Raw genomic sequence first — 17,751 nt, forward strand, 5'->3', positions numbered from 1 at the left:
CTGCAATTTGCAAGTGAACAAGCAGACATTAGTCTGTCCTAAATAATATTCAGGAGTCCATTTGGACACTGTGCTGGGTTTTTGTTGTTGTAATCATTCCTCCTCCATTCCTATACCATTAAAAGTTAAAATTTCAATGTAACTGATCTCATGACATCTACTGTCCTAGTTCTGTGCACATCTCCTTTCTAATGTTCAGCTGAAGTCAGTCAAATCAAGTAGAGATATCCTCTAAAAGAGAACTAAAAACATGCTAGCAAGATAGCTCACTAATGTGAAAAGGGACTTAAGGGACTGTGATGGCCTTCGAGACATGTGTCACAAGGTTGACAGACAATATTAGTGCTAGCAAGCACATTTGCTAGCATGTTTCTACAATGATGGCTGTACTGCATGTCTGTGTGTGTTAGTTCACATTAAAAAAAAAAAACCCTGGCCTGCCCGCGCACACACACCTGCCATACCTATGATGGGCTTCTGCAAGACCAGGCCGATCACTTGCAAACAGATTCCCTCCAGCTGCTGAGTGATCTGAGAGATAGAATGAAAATATATAGTATCAAATATCACATTACAATACTGTGACAGCATGTATATATGTGTGTGTGTGTGTGTGTGTGACCTCTTTGTGGTCCTCCATGACCGTGAGGATGGTGTCGATGGTACTGAGGATGCCCAGGGCCATGACAGTCTTGTCCTCATTCTCCTCATACTCCTCACTCTGCAGGACCCTGGTGAAGATCTCCGCCTGCCACACCCCCGACAACACACACACACACACACACACACACACACACACACACACAGGATAACAGTACATTATATCTTCTGACTGAGACATCAAGACACTGAGGTAGAATATCACAGAGCTCCTGCAAATGAAGACTATTTAGGGCTTTGTCATACATGACAATATTTATTTTTAGAATACAAGAAATGTGCATGTTGCGTTCCTACCAGGTTCTGCGTCATGTCCACAGCAATGGTGGCCACCTCCTGGTTGTACTCGCAGATCATTTTCTGAATGACGTTGGTCAGGTCATCGTTCTCGGTCTCTTTCACCACATGCAGCAGCTCCTGCATGACCGGCCGGATGTACGGCCTGATGTACAGCTTGGCTACACATATTTTTTTTTTTTTATTATTTTTTTTTTTATACACAGAGCATGTGTGTGTAAAATCCTCTGTCTTTTCACAGTATTTCATGTTCATATTTTGAAGGTTTTTCATTAGCATTAGCCCTCATATTCTTTTTATGTCTCATATACTCTTTTGGAATCATTTAACCAGTTTTCTACTCAGAATCGTACAGCAACTTCAAATCATTGTTAACATCCACATTCCTCCACAAACCTTGTTCCTGGTTGCTGACCAGCGTCTGCAGAGCGATCGCAGCTTCCACCTTGACAGGCATCTCTTTGTCTTCGATCAGATCCTGTTTGACCAACTCGACAGCGTTCCTCAGCACCAGCTCATCGTGGAAACGCAGTGGGCTGAAGCAGTGGAGCACCCAGCACGACTGCCAAAACACAGCAGAGAAGCACAAATTAATGCAAAACCAAGACATTTTTCATCTAAGTGCCTCCACAGTGTTTTTTACACCCCTGAAACCACTATAGCAAGTGTCCCCTGCTGCTGTCAGTGACACCCCACCAGGTGTCAGTGTGGATTACAGTTGTTTTGTAGTTCAGACTGAATGGACCAACCAACCAACAGGAATATAGGGAGGAGAGCCAGAGGAAAAAAAAGAAATAAAAAAGAAATAATTAAAGAAATAACAGACAAAGCAACAAAACGACACATGCAAATTAAACAAAATGCTCCATGTTGACAATTTTTTCACGCACAGTAGATGCAGGTTAACCAAGTGGTGCACCAAGGGCTCATGGTGGTGCTCAAGAGCACCCTCACTGGAGCTCAACGAAATGAGCCACTCTGATGCGGAGGCGGATATTAGGACCATGTGTCTGTTGGTTGTAGGTCTGTGGCAATTAGAATGGGATTTCTATGACCCTCCCTCCACCATAAATAACCAAATAGGTAGCTACTATTGGAGAAAGTAAAAAGCAAAGGCTGACCTTTTCCAACGATTACGTTTAACAGTAACTATTAAACCTCGGCCCTCTGAACCCCCTTCTCTGATCGGGAAAAAAGCTGTAAATGCGTCGGAATGTGATAAAATCTACCTGAGCACATCTAGAAGTAGTCTGGCACGCATTGTGTTCGGATCTAAGGTAGCTGTAAACACAATCCACAGCCTACAACATGCTGGCATCCACACACAGCATAACATTATAGCCTACAGATGGTTTTAGCTAACATAAAATCCAGCAAGACAGAGGGCTGAAAGAGCACACCTCTAATGACTGATAATGAGTTTATTCTGTGCCATGACAGCACCGAAAGATGCGTTATTCAACAGAACTGCTTGAAAAATGATACTGCAAGAAGTGTGTGCGACATGTGCGTTGCGCTCATCTGTGCAGCTGATCTGCTGTTAACAAGGCATATCATTTAACTAGTGACAGACGGTTTCCTACAACACACCGGGACAAACTCACACCATATTTTTATACAAGGAAAGGAATAACTTCATGTGTTACATTCACCAAATTTACAAGAGGGGACAAATAATTAAGAAATTGCCGTAGACAGCGTTTCCAGTTTATAACATTTCCCCTAACTCAATTACTCACAAGACAATGTGATTTTTTTAAAGGGAGTCTGGGGCAGATTTGTTGCCACCTCAAATAACTCACGCGGACATTTTGCTCTGGAGGACAGAGATCCGATCTCAATGAGGAGAACAAGAATGCATCAAAAATACCAGGTGTAAACACAAAGGCAAGATCAGATTGTTCATTATCTGGATGACTTTCCAGATACAGATCAGGTTTTAACTGCAGGTGTAAATGGGGAATTTTTAAATTAATGTCCATTTTGTCAATTTTACTAACAATTCAGAGGTCAGACTTTTAACTGTGGTTCTGTAAAATTAAAGTGATGTTAAGTATTTATACCCACTGCACAGTAGTGAAACTGCGAAGAGTCACTCACCCTGGCTCGCAGGTAACCCATAGGGGAGTTGAGCAGAGGGAAGACATAGTTTTGCAACATCAGCTCCATCTGCTCCCTGTACATCCGCTTCTGTAAGATGATACATGCATACACACAGCACAGCCCAGAGAGAATTAAAACACCAGAGCAGCATTACACTTTAAAGGCTCTTTCCGATGTGTTTTACAGGAAAAGAAAAGTCCCTGTGGATGTACCTTCAGTAAGAGTTCAGCCAGAGCTCCGATGCAATGTAGTGCTCCGTCCTTCCTGCGGGGGTCAGCAGAGGGGTCCATCAGTATCTGGTGGCAGAACTCCATCATCTGCGGAAGAACCTGCCAAGAGGACAGCACAGAGTTTATGTGTAGAAAAGGTTTATGCAGAAATTAAAGCTGTTGTACTGTTTGGCTGAATGCCTTCAAAAGATAAAGACCTGAACTGCAGGGACAGCAAAAGCACTCAGAAACATAAAGTTTCATTGCCGCAATGGAGTCCCACATTATAAAACGCAGCTCCGTTACTTGTGGCTGGAGTCCAGATGCTGGGGGGGGAGCGCCCTCTCTGTGACAGAGTACAACATGAGTAGGGCTTCACCAGGAACGCTGCAGGCCCAGATGGTATCTGGGCGAATACGGTCCCGTGCTAATCAGCTAGCTCCAGTGTTCACCACAATATTCAACCTCTCCCTGGCCATGTCCGTGCTATTGTCTCTGCACTACTGACCTCACCTCAGTGATCATGATATGCTCGGTCAAGGAGTATATCTGCTCCTTCCTCCTTCGTACCATGGACCCGCTGCAGTTTGCATGCCGGCCAAACAGATCCACAGATGATGTTGCCTCCCAGGTTCTGCACACCACTCTCTCTCATCTTCACAGCCAGAAGGGGGGGGCATGTGAGACTGCTGTTCGTCGATTACAGTTCAGCTTTTAAAACTGATTGAACTGGTACTGAACACCCCCTTGTGCCGGATCTTGGACTTCCAGACTGCCAGGCCCAATGTGGTCAAGGTGGGTAGCCATACCTCAAACTCCCTCACCCTGAGCACTGGCTCCCCCCCGTCAGGGGGACTCCCCAGTCCCCTGCTGTACTCCCTGTACACATGACTGTGTGGCTGACACAGTGGAGGTGGGCCAGATCTCCGACAGTGATGAGAAGGCCTACTTGGAGGAAGAGGCTGACCGGTCACACCTGCTCATGAATGTCTCTTTGAGGATCCTTCAGTCCATCTACTCTGGAGCTGTACAGAGCATCCTGACAGAAAACACCACTGCCTGGTTTGGTAACAGCTCCAGTTCCTGCAGGACACATCACTAGGTGCAGAACCAGAGCCTATAGCATCATGAAGGATCCTCACCACCTGCTGTTAGCCTCCTGTGATAAGCTTGGCAGAGAGCATTCAGTGGGTTCAGTGTTTCCCATTAATTAACAAGGCTATGGTGGCCCACCACAGTCTGTTTTGTTCCGCCATAGTTTCAAAATGAACCGAAAATATGTTAACATTAAAGACTTAGAATGTTGTGTGTGGCACCGCTGCTCCCCGCTGCGGTAAACTCGCACGCTCACATACTTTGACATCCGACTCGAGAACAACTTTTCATTTGAGGTAATTACGGTAACATTAACTAAGTATTTTAACAGCGTGTTTCCACTGTCTTTCATTTGTTAGAACGAGATCATGCTAGAAGCTAAATTTGGAGTGCACACTTATTAGAGCTTTTATGGTACAGCTGCACACTACTGCTGGAAACAGATGTGAGCCAGCTCTTCCAGAGGCAGAAGATCAGGAAGGCTCCTGGCCCAGAAGGTGTGTCTCCATCCTGCCTGAAAATCTGTTCAGACCAGCTGGCCCCCATCTTCACTCAGATCTTCAACAGATCACTGGAGCTGTCTGAAGTTCCCTCCTGCTTCAAACGCTCCACAATCATCCCGGTCCCAAAAAAAACCTCCATCTCTGGATTAAATGACTACAGGCCTGTTGCCCTGACATCTGTAGTCATGAAGTCCTTTGAAAGACTGGTGTTGGCCCACCTGAAGGACATTACAGGCCCCCTGCTGGACCCCAGCAGGTCAGTGGATGATGCTGTCAACCTGGGTCTGCGTCACATCCTGCAACACCTCGACTCTCCAGGGACATATGCAAGGATCCTGTTCGTGGACTTCAGATCAGCGTTCAACACCATCATCCCAGCATCAACAGCTGACTCTGACTCACAGTGTCAGGAACAATTCTTGTGCAATAACCCAGTAACTCTGTCTCTGTCTCTGTGTTCTCTCGACTGTAGTCGGTGTCCGACTTTATTATTGTATTATTGTATGAGTAAGCACATCGTGAACAATGTACAATACAGAGTCAAATTCCTCATATGTGCACAAATACCTGGCAAATAAAGCTGATTCTGATTTTGAGTGTCGTTTGCAGACAGAGAAGCCAAAAGAAAAACTGTATGGAGCTGAGGTGTGCGAAATTTCACCTTTCACATTATACAGAGTCATTTGATCCATTGTTAATATAAAAAATACTGATTAGTGCAGCTTGAATTTAAAATATAGAGGAATAAGCATGGAAAGTGAAGAAGATTGGCGTCAAAAGCCAAAAAACCCACCAGTAACCTCAGTCATCAGACCAATGTGGTGGAGTAAAATTATAAAGCCCATATAAGGTGCTGTAGTTGAATAAATGTACTCAGCTCCTCTGCATCATTTCTAAAATGTTCCGGCTCACCTCTTTCCTCTTGCGGGCAGCTTTACACAGGAGGCTCTGGGCAGCGGTGGCTGGTAGGGCGTGGTCATCATAGAGGTCTGCAATAGAGACAAAACCCACACTGACTTATACAAAAATGGAATCAAACAACATGTTCAGAAACATGGCGGACATCCTTCATCCACCAGCCAATACAACGGCAATTGTGCAGCTGAAAGGTCACTACAAGGTTTACGTCAACAAAAGCCCATTCACTTTCTGTGAGTTTTCCTGTACTCTAATCCTTTATTGCACATAACAGAACATATCTGCTACCAAATGCCAGATGAATCAGACAGTCATCATCAAAAGTAGTACGCCAGATCTGGCTGTCAGCTTGCTGAGTGATTTCCAGTGTCAAATGTGAAGTTTGAGTAATCAAGTATAATATCACACTGGAGTGTTTTTTTTTTTTGTTTTTTTTAACCTTTATCTATTCAGGAGAGCTTCACTGAGAGGAAGCCTCTCTTTTTCCAGGAAGGCCCTGATCTCATTCACACTCTTACACATTCACACCTGGAAGCTGCCCAGTACAACCACAGCCTAGTCTGCTGACCACTAAGCAGCTCAGGTTATGGGCCTTGCTCAAGGGCACCTCAATGGTTGTAAATGAGGGAGGGCAAGCACTGCTTGGTTTACTTTCCACAACCAGATTTTAACCTGCCGGTCCAGGGATTGAACCGGCGGCATCCCGGTCACAAGCTCGCTTCTCTAAACTTTGGGCCACCTCTGCCAAAGTTTGAGTACTCACTGAACTTCATGCGTATGTACTCATAGGGGTCTTCCTGCCAGAGCTTCTCATCCTCTTCTTTGTAACACATGAGAGGGAAGATGACCTCCTGGCATATGACCTGTAGGAGATGAAGGTGCTCAAAAGCTCAGGAGGGATATGACAGTGGCTTAAAATAACAATTAATACAAGGAGAGCAGTGTAACACACAACAATAGAACAGCTGATGGATTTTGTTTTCTTAGTAAAGGCAGTGTCCTCTCTGTCCTGATCTCACTGAAAGCAAACTCAACAGGGCACTGTTAATAAGCCCAAACATCATCAAAACCCACATTTTAACCATGTAATATGAACTCATATATTTTTGCTAAACAAGGAACTAAAAGTCCCCTTTGCACAATCCTGTTTGCGTTTCCACCACATAAGAAGAACTGAGAAGATTAGTCAAATTAGACCACTAACAGATTAATTAATGACAATTCTCACACACACAGGCCGATGCTCTTCTTAGAACTTAACAGTAGCCGAAGTATGTAAACAGTGTGAAGTGCCATAACAGCATAAACCTTTTTCTGTTTTTTCAATTCAATATAAATGTTGATGTTACAGCTCTTCCAAACTGTTCACATACTGTTAATACTCCTACTGTTGAGTACTTCTGATGTTGTAAACTATGATAGTTGAGATACACTTGAGACAGTTGCACTACTCTCTTTATAATGCTCCAGTCACACCATGCTCACTCCACCTTACAGAAAGAGATCAGCTCTGTCTCGTCTAGCGTCATTTACGGTGTTGTATGGTGTCTTGTCATGTAAGTGGAATTAATGTGACTTTGTTTTCAGCACCTCGGACTGTGAGAGATGGCATTTTGTTCATTTTTATACTTGGTATGTGGATGAAGGACAGTAAACCAGCTTGAAACTATTTAGTGTGGCGTGACTCTGTGACTGTGGTTCTTTCAGTGAAAATGCAGGTTAAGTTCTTGGTCCCGTGGGAAAGTTCTTGCAGTGGAAACACGCCAACAGTGGATAAACCCTCACCTGATGAGAGGGAACTGACACAACCTGAACCAGAAGGAATTCGAACCTGTCCTACCTGCATGTGTGGCTTCATCTGTTTCCAGGTCAGTGAGTGAGACAGGCCCTGGTTGAGGTAGTTGAGGCACTGCTGCAGGACGCGAGGAGTAATGTACTGCTTCTGTCGGTGCTGGTCCACCACCTTCAGCAGGACCTGGACAGAAAACAGCCCACAGAGGGACAGCAGTGAAACCAAAACAGCAACAGTAACCAAGAAAGTCAAGACCAGGGTCGGCAACCTGTGACACAAGTACCAGCATGGGCACGCAAATCCATTTTCAGTGGCACACGAGAAAACATTTACTATACTACAACACTGACACTTGTCAGTACTTTGTAATAATGTGAATTAAGTTAAATAAATTAGTTTATTAATAAAACAGATTTAACCAGCTTGATGTGTTAATGTTGCTATGACGATATGTAGAATTTGCTTGAAAATGCATGCTGGGTTATACACGTCCAGCAAACTGCTGCACTAACAAATGCATGGATGTGTTATGTAGCTGTGGACGAAGTGTGGACATCAATGACGTCTCACATCTCACAACTGTTGACAGCTGTCAACAGTCCTTTCAGAGCTAAACGTATCACCACACAGAGCAAACCCCCACACCAGAGATAGAAAAGCCAGTATCTTCAGGTCTCAGTGAAATTTCTTTACCTGCTGTATGCCCACAGCATATGTCTTCAGGAAAAAGTCTGCAAACTCGTAGTACTCCTTTGTCACATTGCCAGGGCTTCCATACCTGTAATTCAGACCAGAAGCATGTGAATGGTAAATCGTTTGTACTTCAATAGCACCTTTCTAGTCTTCTGACCACTCAAAGCACTACCTCACATTCACACACATTCTTACACTGATGGCAGAGGCTAAGGTGCCAGCACTGCTCCATCAGTTATCATTTTGTTAAGATTCAAAGGTCCAGACATCATCTTAAGTAACTCTTTGGTTCTTTTCTTCTCCCAGCTAAAGTGGTTTTCACTTTACCAGAGCGGTCTCTGAAGCATGACATCCACTTATGAATGTATTTAAAAGCCTATATTTGATGATGATGATGATGCATTTAAAAAAGAGTCAAGTATCAAAAGTTGGCATTGAATCATCTGCTGCTCATCAGAACTTTCAACTTGGGGTTCAGTATCCTAACTGGAGGAGAACCGGAGGACCGAACCGCCAATTTTCTGATTAGAGGCAACCCACTCTACCTCCGAGGCCACAGAACTTAGTAATGTCCCTATGCCAATTACAAATCTACTTTCTGATGATGCGAGAGCAGCTCTGGACTCACCGCTCAAACAGTCTGGTGATGATGCGCAGAGCCCACTTCTTACACTTCCACCAGGCCAGCTCAGGACGGTCGTCCTCATCAACCTCCAACGTCTCCTAACACACACACAAACACACTTTGTGTTCAGTTTTTGGGGCTTGTAAATCCAGCAGAAGAACAGAACATCCAGCCAGACTTCACTTAGACAATCACTGATTCCAAAATACACACATAATGTGATTACGCAGAGTCGCACAAACAAACAGAACACCCTGCCACATGTCTATATCATATCACGTTGTATGTGACAGTATGGACAGCGTCTCTCCAAGCAATGGATCTTTTTCTTATTTTAATACCATATGGAAGTTTCTTGTTATAACAACATACCAACTGTTTTACCAGTTCAGACAGGATTTTAGACCATTTAAGAGCAATCACACCTAAAAAAAAAAAATGTGTGTGTGTAAGATGATTTCTTAGTAAATGATGAAGTGATAAAGAATAAAACAGGCTGGACATGGAAGCCTTTAGAGCAGTGGTTCTCAAACTTCAAGAGTTTGTCCCAGGTTCCCCCACCTGATAGGATTTTTGCTTTTTGAGGTTTTCTTATAGAAGGTGAATAAAACACATGACCAGTATAGTCATATGTTCTGTCACTGTGTTACTTTAATTCTAGTGAAAATAAATGTTACTCCCTGCTGACCCTAACAAATCTATCTCTTTCCTCATAATCCATGTATGTTATTTTCAGTTCTCCATCCATGGGCCGGATGAAACATTCAGTAAGAGCACCTCCACTACCCAAAATGATATTTCTTTCTACTGGTTTGTTTTAACAGTTCCTCATGAAAACTTCATTTATTGAAATAGCTTCTGTAAAGAACATTTATTAACACACTGTGGCAGATGATATATTTGTTCACTGTAATTCATTGACAGGTACAAAGGAATTGTGCATTTTAATTGTGTGTGTGTATGTGTCTTACAGCTGGGACGTCTCTGTCCATTATGGCTCGGAGGATTTCCATCCACTGAGTCATCACTGTGTTGTTGATCAGCTGGAGAGGCAGCGAGTACTGCAGGACAGCAATGAGGTTAATGCTATAATCATCATCATCATTATCATCATTACCACAGTGACACTAACACACACAAGACTTTTACAGAAATGGTTTGTCATGAGTGTGCTACAGAGAGCTGTGCCTGGCGAAGAGCAGTAGAGTGGTACGTGTGGTGAGTCAATTCAAATCAGCTTTATTGGCATGAAGGTATAACAGTATTGCTAAAGCTACATATAAATGCTTGTGCGTGTTAATAAAATAAATAAATAATAAAAAATATAAAACCACAGAGTCAGTTGACAACATCAAGGAGAAAAGCATTCCCCGTTCTCTCACAGGCTACACTACTGGTGGACTGTTTTGCCGTTGAAGTCTTAATTAATGGCCATCATGAGCAAGAGGGATGCTCACCTTTACGTCTGAGAGTGAATTCCACAATACATTTTCTTGTGAGTTTCATGCTTTCTTAAGAGTAATCTGCTGGTTGTCCTTAATACCGCAAGTGTTACTAGGGTTTTGACTGTTAATGTTTATTTTTTGACAGTTTTGCCAATTTAAGAATCTCTTCAGCGTCTTCAAACTGGCTCATTCACAGTGTTTCCTGGTAACTAAAGTCATTTTATGTTCTCTGTGTATAAGAGATGATAATTAAGTGATACATTAGCTATCTTAAAACCTACCTTTTGTCTCCCCCTTCTGACAGTGAGAGTAATTAGACAATTCTGACGTATAGACTCTGAGCTGCCACCTTTATCACTGCTGGTTGGCATAAAAAACATCACTACTGGTTCACCAGTCTGGGAACATCGCCACACACACCAGATTTAAAAACTTCAGGATACTGTGATTACAGAGAGATTTACCTGGCGGTGTTGTGGAGATTTAGTTCGGTTGACATTCAATATGCTGTTTAAAGCAACCATTTTAATTTGACTTGAGTCTGAGATGTTTCCAAACACACTGCCCTGCAGTCACTGTTCCTGGCTTTTATCATGTGTTCACACACAGACACAAACACACACCTGTACAAGGGCGTGGAAGATCTTGAGGATCTGTTTCTGGATGAGGACAGAGAAGATGGTAGCGTCAGCCAGGAGCTGGCTGATTAGCTGCTGAATCCGCGGCAGGAAGATCTGCATGGCAGCCAGTAAAGGCTCCCTCTCATCTGCCTTCCTGTACCTGAAGTGCACACACACACACACACACACACACACACACACACACACTATAACTAGCACCAAGATAGTACTATACTACTCAATCTACTATTAATACACAGTAGAACTATTTCTTGACTAACATTAGCATCTCAGCCGTCCTCCAAGTAGTTATTTGCAGTCCAACACCAGCTGACACATAAAGTTAGTGAGCTCAGGTCTCTGTAGAGACAAGCTGTGACAAGACTCTGGAGAGCTGTAATTTTTTAGCTCCCCCCTCCTTCCAGTCTTTATGCTAAGCTAGGCTAAACATGTCCTGATTCCATCTCTAGACAGACGTGAAATTGATATCTTCCAGGTAGAAAAAAAATAAGCATGTTTCCCAAAATGTTGAACTATTCCTTTAGTGCTTAAGTTATTTTGGCATTACAAGTTCTGATGTAATCTTTTAGGAACTACTTTAGACCTGGGTCCTGTTTCCCATAAGCTTCCAAGCCATGATAAGAAGACCTTAGACCATACTTACAATGGGACTAAGATAATGTGCAGTCGTGGTGTAAGGGCTAATAGCTCCTCAGGGACGTTCAGAGTGGTGAGGTGGAACCGAGGAACATGAACAAGTTACTCACTCGTATGTTTTGACCAGCTGGTAGAGAGCCAGCAGGCTGCCGTACCAGCTGCCGCTGTTTTGAGACTGCAGGTACATGCCGAGCTTGTCCACTATGGCGGTCCAGCGGCCGGGGAAGTCGTGCTTGATGATGGCTCGCAGACACATGGTCAGCTGAGCGCTACAGAGTGCAAAATCAGTCAGTTACCAAGGCTATTCATTCACTGTGTCCCTACAGAAAATATTCAGGAGAAGTTAAAAAACTTTACTTAGAGGCAAAGTGTTTAGTTTAGATTTTGAAATACAGAGACAGTCTGCAAGTTCTAATGATGCTTGTCTAAAGAGAGAAACAGGCTGATGCATTACAGAAAGTGAATAACTTTGTCTAAACAGGGACAGTAAAAACTGAGTTGCAACAATTACAGATGTTCTTAATGACAGGGTATTGTGTGTTCGTTTTCACTCTATGTACCGTATGGACTCTGGACAACGGATGATGCCCTCCACTATGTGGTCTCTGATCTGCTGCCGGTCATTCTCATGGATGTTGAATGGAAAGACAACCTCACCCAGAGACGGCTCCCTGTCCTGCCAGTACTGACTCACCATGTTCTTCAAGTAGATGGCCGCTACACACACACACACACACACACACACAGTCAGGGAGTCAGAGAAGCATACCCCCAGACATATACTTTAATGAGGTTACAGCATATGATGTCGTTGATGTTTGAAAATTTGAACATGAAACATACCTCGTCTACTTTAAACAGACCTATTTGACACCATTAAGCAGGAAAGTAAAGAAAGTGTCCAACCTCTGTAAAAAGGCTTAATTCAGCATTTCATGATACTACACTATACAGACTAGAAAATAAACTAAATCTTTAAATCCATGTCTGCGTTACTTGATCCAGTTCTGCATTCCGAAGCAGAGTGTGAGCTAGTCCCTTGGTTTGTTGACATTCATAAGTAAACACAAGGAACAAAATAATAGTACACATGATGTACGAGTGTCAAAAAAACATCAGATTGAGCTTGTTAAACAACTAATAATAAAATTAATATGAAACACTCTGTAACTGGATATAGGACTTCCTCATAAACAGACCCAGTTCAGATTGGTGGATACACCTCCTCCACTCTAGAGCTCAACACCGGAGCCCCCCATGGCTGTGTGCTCAGCCCCCTCCTGTTCACGCTGTACACCCCCGACTGCATCCCCCGATATGAAGACAACTCTGTTGTGAAGTTTGTTTCTTAAGAAGGCCATATTTTTTTTTATATAAACAGAGGAGCTATAGAAAGCATCCTGACTGAAAACATCACTAACTGGCATGGGATGTGCACGGCTCAGGACCAGAGGGCTCTGCAGCAGAAGATCATTGGTACCCATCTCCCGAGCATCAGTGATATCGGTGAGGTGAGGTGACTTCAGAGCCCAAAGGATACTAAAGGACAGTACCCACCCAGCCACAGCCTGTTCACCCTGCTGCCTTCTGGGAAGAGGTGTAGAAGTTATCAGACTTTGAAGCTCAAATTCATCCTCAGCACTGCTCCACTGAAAATAGTTTATTTCTGTCAACTATTGTATAATTGATTTTATATTAATGTATGTTTTCTGCTTTGTAGCAGAAGGGAGTTACAAATTTCACTTTACAACCTGTTGTATTGTGACAAATAAACCTACCTTCTATGGTACAGTTACCTCGGTTAAAATTGTGGCAGTATTATTTTACAACTACTGAATCGAGATGGAAACTGTACAGTATTAAAACATAATGACCTAAAAGAGAGAGCAGTGAGACACAGTATTGTTTGATGGACTGTTGAGAGTCTCACCTGCCTGGCGAACAGGAAACTCCACCTGCTCCGACACAATGATCTGAAGCAGGGTAGGGGCGAAGTTGATGATCTTGTAGGACTGAAACACACAGAGCAGACTCAGTGGGATATTTTCCATTTTTTCCCATCCATGCATGATGTATGACAAAATGAACATTTATATTTCATATTTGAACGTTCAAAATCATCTCAAGATATTTTTAGATGGAAGACCTAAAAGTGTAAATAACAGACAATATGCATCTAAAGGCTCAGACACTTGGATAATGTTATCATGAACACAGAGATATGATTTACCAGGTTTCTCATGGTACATGCCAAATATGAAACCAGGGTAGGATTCAAAACTGGGATTCTTGAGCACATGCAAACATATGCACCATGTGAATGTTGATAATTTACAGCGGGGTTGAATAACTGCCACAGATCAAATGGTCTCAAGCTTACATATATCTACTGATCTTACAGATGTGGACAGAGGTGATGCTCTCTGGATTTGGGAATCTAAAGTGCACTTTACATTTTAGAATGTAAAAGGTACACTTGGTGTTTGTTAAAGAAATATGCCTGTTTTTTTCTTTTTTTGGTGCCATTACATTTGAACATTTTCAAGCCAAGACTAATAAAGAAACAGTACATACATGAATAAATAACAACTAATCCAAATATGTTCCACCCTGCTGATTATGGACTGGAGAAGGCTCATAGTAAACTGCTTTTAGCCAATCATGTAGAAAGATTTGGATCAGTATCAAAATCATAACAGTACAACTGAATGATGCAGACATGGAAGAAATATCCAGATTGATGAGTATGGATTTAAAAACCAAACTGCTATGTGAGGTTAGCTTGCTGTGAGTAGATAGACACCTTAGAGATAAATGTATTCAGATTATTTTCTACCTCTTCACTGACATGTCCACTCTGCCAGAACCAACGTATGGTTCAGTAAAGCAGACACATTTGTATCAATCACTAATGTTTTTTATTTCTCGGTTCCATAATCCGCCTGTAGCAGAGCTCTGTGAAGTGTTTCAGAGCTGGCATAAGTTAGTGTGGGGCCGGTGCCGCAGCTCCGGACGGCCCGTGACGGCTGTCAGGTCGGACTCCTATTGTTCTTCGCGCAGCCGCCGGAGTCCGTGCACGGAACCGTTAAGTCAAACTGCTGATCAGGGGCCTGATATAAACTCCCAAACCAGGGCTCGAGAACCACCAGGCCGAAGCCGAGCCAGATCACCAAAACACGACATGCCCTCCTCTACATACACCGGCATCATTTCGGGGCCAAACGGTCCTTGATTTACACACACACACACACACACACACACACACACACACACACACACACACACACACACACACACAGACCCCCGACAAAAACAAACAAAACCCAACAAACTACTTTAGCTCACCCACCTGATTGAGCTCAGTCTCCGCCGCTATCCTCAGATTAGGGTCAATAGTCCCTTTCAGAGCCTGGATTATCCGGTTTGGATCCATAACGTAATGTGTTTAATTCCGCGGGTCCTTCTCTGTTATTAGTGTCACATACGGTACAGCGTTAGCTTCCGTTTCTGGCTTATATTCAGTCAAGCGTTCTGGGTCTGCATTCAGCGGCCACAATAGGGACAATGTTCCGAGAGTTACACACGCAACTTCCGGCCCCTGCATTCAAAATAAAAAGCTCATCGGCGGGAGCCTCAGTAGGAATGCGTTCGGAGAAGCGGCGGCGCGTTCACTCTGAAGGCAGCGCGGCTTTCCTTCTGTCCCACTCTGACTAACGTTAGCTTGACGAAAAACAGTGGCCCTGCCCCGTTTTACCGGCAACCAACTGTCGGTGGACGTAAAGCAGAGCAAACATACAATTTACGGGTTTCCTCCTCTTCTTCGTCGACACAGTGGTCGGTGCTGTTGCTGCCACCCTGAGTGCTGGTGGAACACCTTCCCTGAAAATGGATTTCATTTAATGGGCGGAATTAAATTTGTACTAAAATGTGACTATAAAAAATCGATAAATTACCTGTAAAGTTATTTTCATAAACAAGCTCTGTTGGCCTGGAACTAAATTTACAAGCATCATTTTTCACCAAATAATTACTACATTATGCCAAAGGAATATAAAGTGGTTTTTGATGCCTTTGATGCCAAGGAGTGTGCTGCAACTTCTTAGAGGTTCAGCTATTGAGGTCTCAAGGATCAAACCAATACAATAGTAGTATATTCCTTGGAGAAACTGACATTACTAAAAATAAATGTTCAAATAAATATATCAGGAACTACATACAAGGTATATCTCTTCACTTTATGGAGAAATAAATTGGCAGAAAACTGTTGACAAATTCTGTCTTAACAACAAAGTAAAAGAGGTTTCCTTTAAGACATTACATTGTATGTATTGGTAAAAAAGACATTTGTATATTGAGTATTCTTGCACTTCCTGTCAATTACGTGAAGAAGCAATTTGTCATTTGTTTTATCAATGTATATATATACTGTAGATTTTTTTGGTTAGATGTTGAACTTTATATAAAAAGGAAAACTGGTCAAACATTTCAACTTCAGGAAAAAGACATTCTTATATGTTTTGAAAGAAATTATTATTGGGAAATTTCCACATCCGCAAGACAAAATGGACCGACTCCAAACCACACTTTGGACACTTTGTCCAAGAACTGCATCAGTATAGCAAGATTAAAAACATTAGGAACAAGAAGACAATCTAGACCAATGTTTGACAAATTTATTTTGGACAGTTGATATATTATTTTGAATCCACTTTACTCTTTTTATTTCTTATGTTATGACTTCTTTTATTTTTATTGATTTATTTTTCTCTTTTATACATGTACCCCTGATTGTTTTGTGTTTATAATTTCAATAAATATGAGAAAAAAACAACAACAGAACAAAAAAAACATTTTTAAGACTAGCAAGGAGTGTTCTCCCGGCGCGTGTACAGTACATGCAGGAGCAACTGACCCCATGGAGACCAGAGCTCCAAGTGGTCGGCAGGCTCTTTTCATTTGCCTACTGTACGAATATGTGCTGTTTGGCTTTTAGGATATCTGGATTGGAGAACAAAAACAGTATTATATCAAAAGTGTTTTTATCTCAGCAAAATTTCACATTCACAAAAGTTAGTTCTTACAGCAAACCTTTAAAGTTTTATGAATAAAATGCAACAATACATACAAACTATTCAACTTTTCAAACCCCAAAGCCTTAATTACTCTTGATATTTTTAAATTTCTTAACTGCATGAACTGCTTATTTTTATTTTACCACTTAACCACCTGGTACTTATATAACAGGCCTATGTATGTTGTTATCTGTCATTATACTTGGTTTGCAGTAAAGAATACAAAAAAAAAAAAGTGTTTAGCATTAAATGAAGATCTTATGAAATGAATACTCATATGGACACAGCAAAATGTATATGACCATGAAATTGTGAAATACTCAAACTCAGCTCACCTATATAAAATGTTCATCCTGATTCTTTTCACAAAAATAGATTTTGTTGCAGATTGTTTTTGCAGTAGTTTATTTTATTTTAAAATGCCACTTTTCATCAGAAAGGCCTTGTCTGCAATGAAATGACTGGCTCGGTTCCATTTGCCTTGATTCTTGAATTTGAACTGAACTTGAAGTGTCCACTATTTCACCAGCATCTCATGGTCTTCATCAGGGGGATGGAGTTGACTCAGTTGTCACCTCATGGCTTTAATGTGTGAAACCTGTCACATGGTGACAGATGGTAATTCACAGTAATACACTTAGAGGCCACCTTATTAGGTACACCCGTACAAACAATGTCATTCAGTACAACAGCTCTGCTATACAAGTCTACCTTTTCTAAACAAACCTGAAAGGTGTAAAGTATACGTTCATAGTTAAAGGTGGTGTTGTACAACATGACTTTACATTGAGGTGTTAATGTTTGTCCTTATTTACATAGATAAGTGCAGAATGTTAGAAACACTTCTGCATGTAATGCAGTCAATTACACCATGATCATCAACTTTGACCTTAATTTGGTAATTGATTTAATACCTCTATGAAAGGGTAAAAAAAAAAACAAACTCCATCATAAAAGTAGATTTTGATTTACTGAATTGGTCCAGCTAAGTCAGTCCAATGGGATGCCTCTGGTGGTCCAGACGATGTAGGAGGATTTGAATTAAACTTCTAGAAACTGTTG

General features: G+C 42.0%; 1 protein-coding gene across 2 annotated transcripts in view; it reads right to left on the reverse strand.

Annotated features, from left to right (window-relative positions):
* The window catches only part of ipo8 (importin 8), a 36,619-nt gene extending 21,362 nt beyond the window's left edge, over positions 1-15,257 (reverse strand). Inside the window, exons 1-17 of one of the 2 annotated variants that reach the window (XM_038738766.1) lie at positions 14,967-15,257; positions 13,548-13,629; positions 12,178-12,334; positions 11,728-11,886; positions 10,964-11,120; positions 9,867-9,956; positions 8,899-8,993; positions 8,271-8,355; positions 7,626-7,760; positions 6,549-6,648; positions 5,780-5,856; positions 3,273-3,389; positions 3,058-3,147; positions 1,354-1,519; positions 958-1,118; positions 623-748; positions 456-531 (exon numbers count right to left, since the gene is read on the reverse strand). In XM_038738766.1, coding sequence (XP_038594694.1) covers positions 456-531; positions 623-748; positions 958-1,118; positions 1,354-1,519; positions 3,058-3,147; positions 3,273-3,389; positions 5,780-5,856; positions 6,549-6,648; positions 7,626-7,760; positions 8,271-8,355; positions 8,899-8,993; positions 9,867-9,956; positions 10,964-11,120; positions 11,728-11,886; positions 12,178-12,334; positions 13,548-13,629; positions 14,967-15,050 — 1,957 coding nt within the window. In that variant the 5' untranslated portion in view covers positions 15,051-15,257. The remainder of the gene's footprint in view (positions 1-455; positions 532-622; positions 749-957; positions 1,119-1,353; positions 1,520-3,057; positions 3,148-3,272; positions 3,390-5,779; positions 5,857-6,548; positions 6,649-7,625; positions 7,761-8,270; positions 8,356-8,898; positions 8,994-9,866; positions 9,957-10,963; positions 11,121-11,727; positions 11,887-12,177; positions 12,335-13,547; positions 13,630-14,966) is intronic. The other variant, XM_038738767.1, reaches the window with a different exon arrangement.
* Between the last annotated feature and the right edge of the window lie 2,494 nt (positions 15,258-17,751).

The sequence above is a fragment of the Micropterus salmoides genome, unplaced genomic scaffold (genome assembly GCF_014851395.1).
Source record: "Micropterus salmoides isolate LMB-PRFRI ecotype aquatic unplaced genomic scaffold, ASM1485139v1 Ms_hic_scaffold_23, whole genome shotgun sequence".
In the NCBI taxonomy this organism is placed as follows: domain Eukaryota; kingdom Metazoa; phylum Chordata; class Actinopteri; order Centrarchiformes; family Centrarchidae; genus Micropterus; species Micropterus salmoides.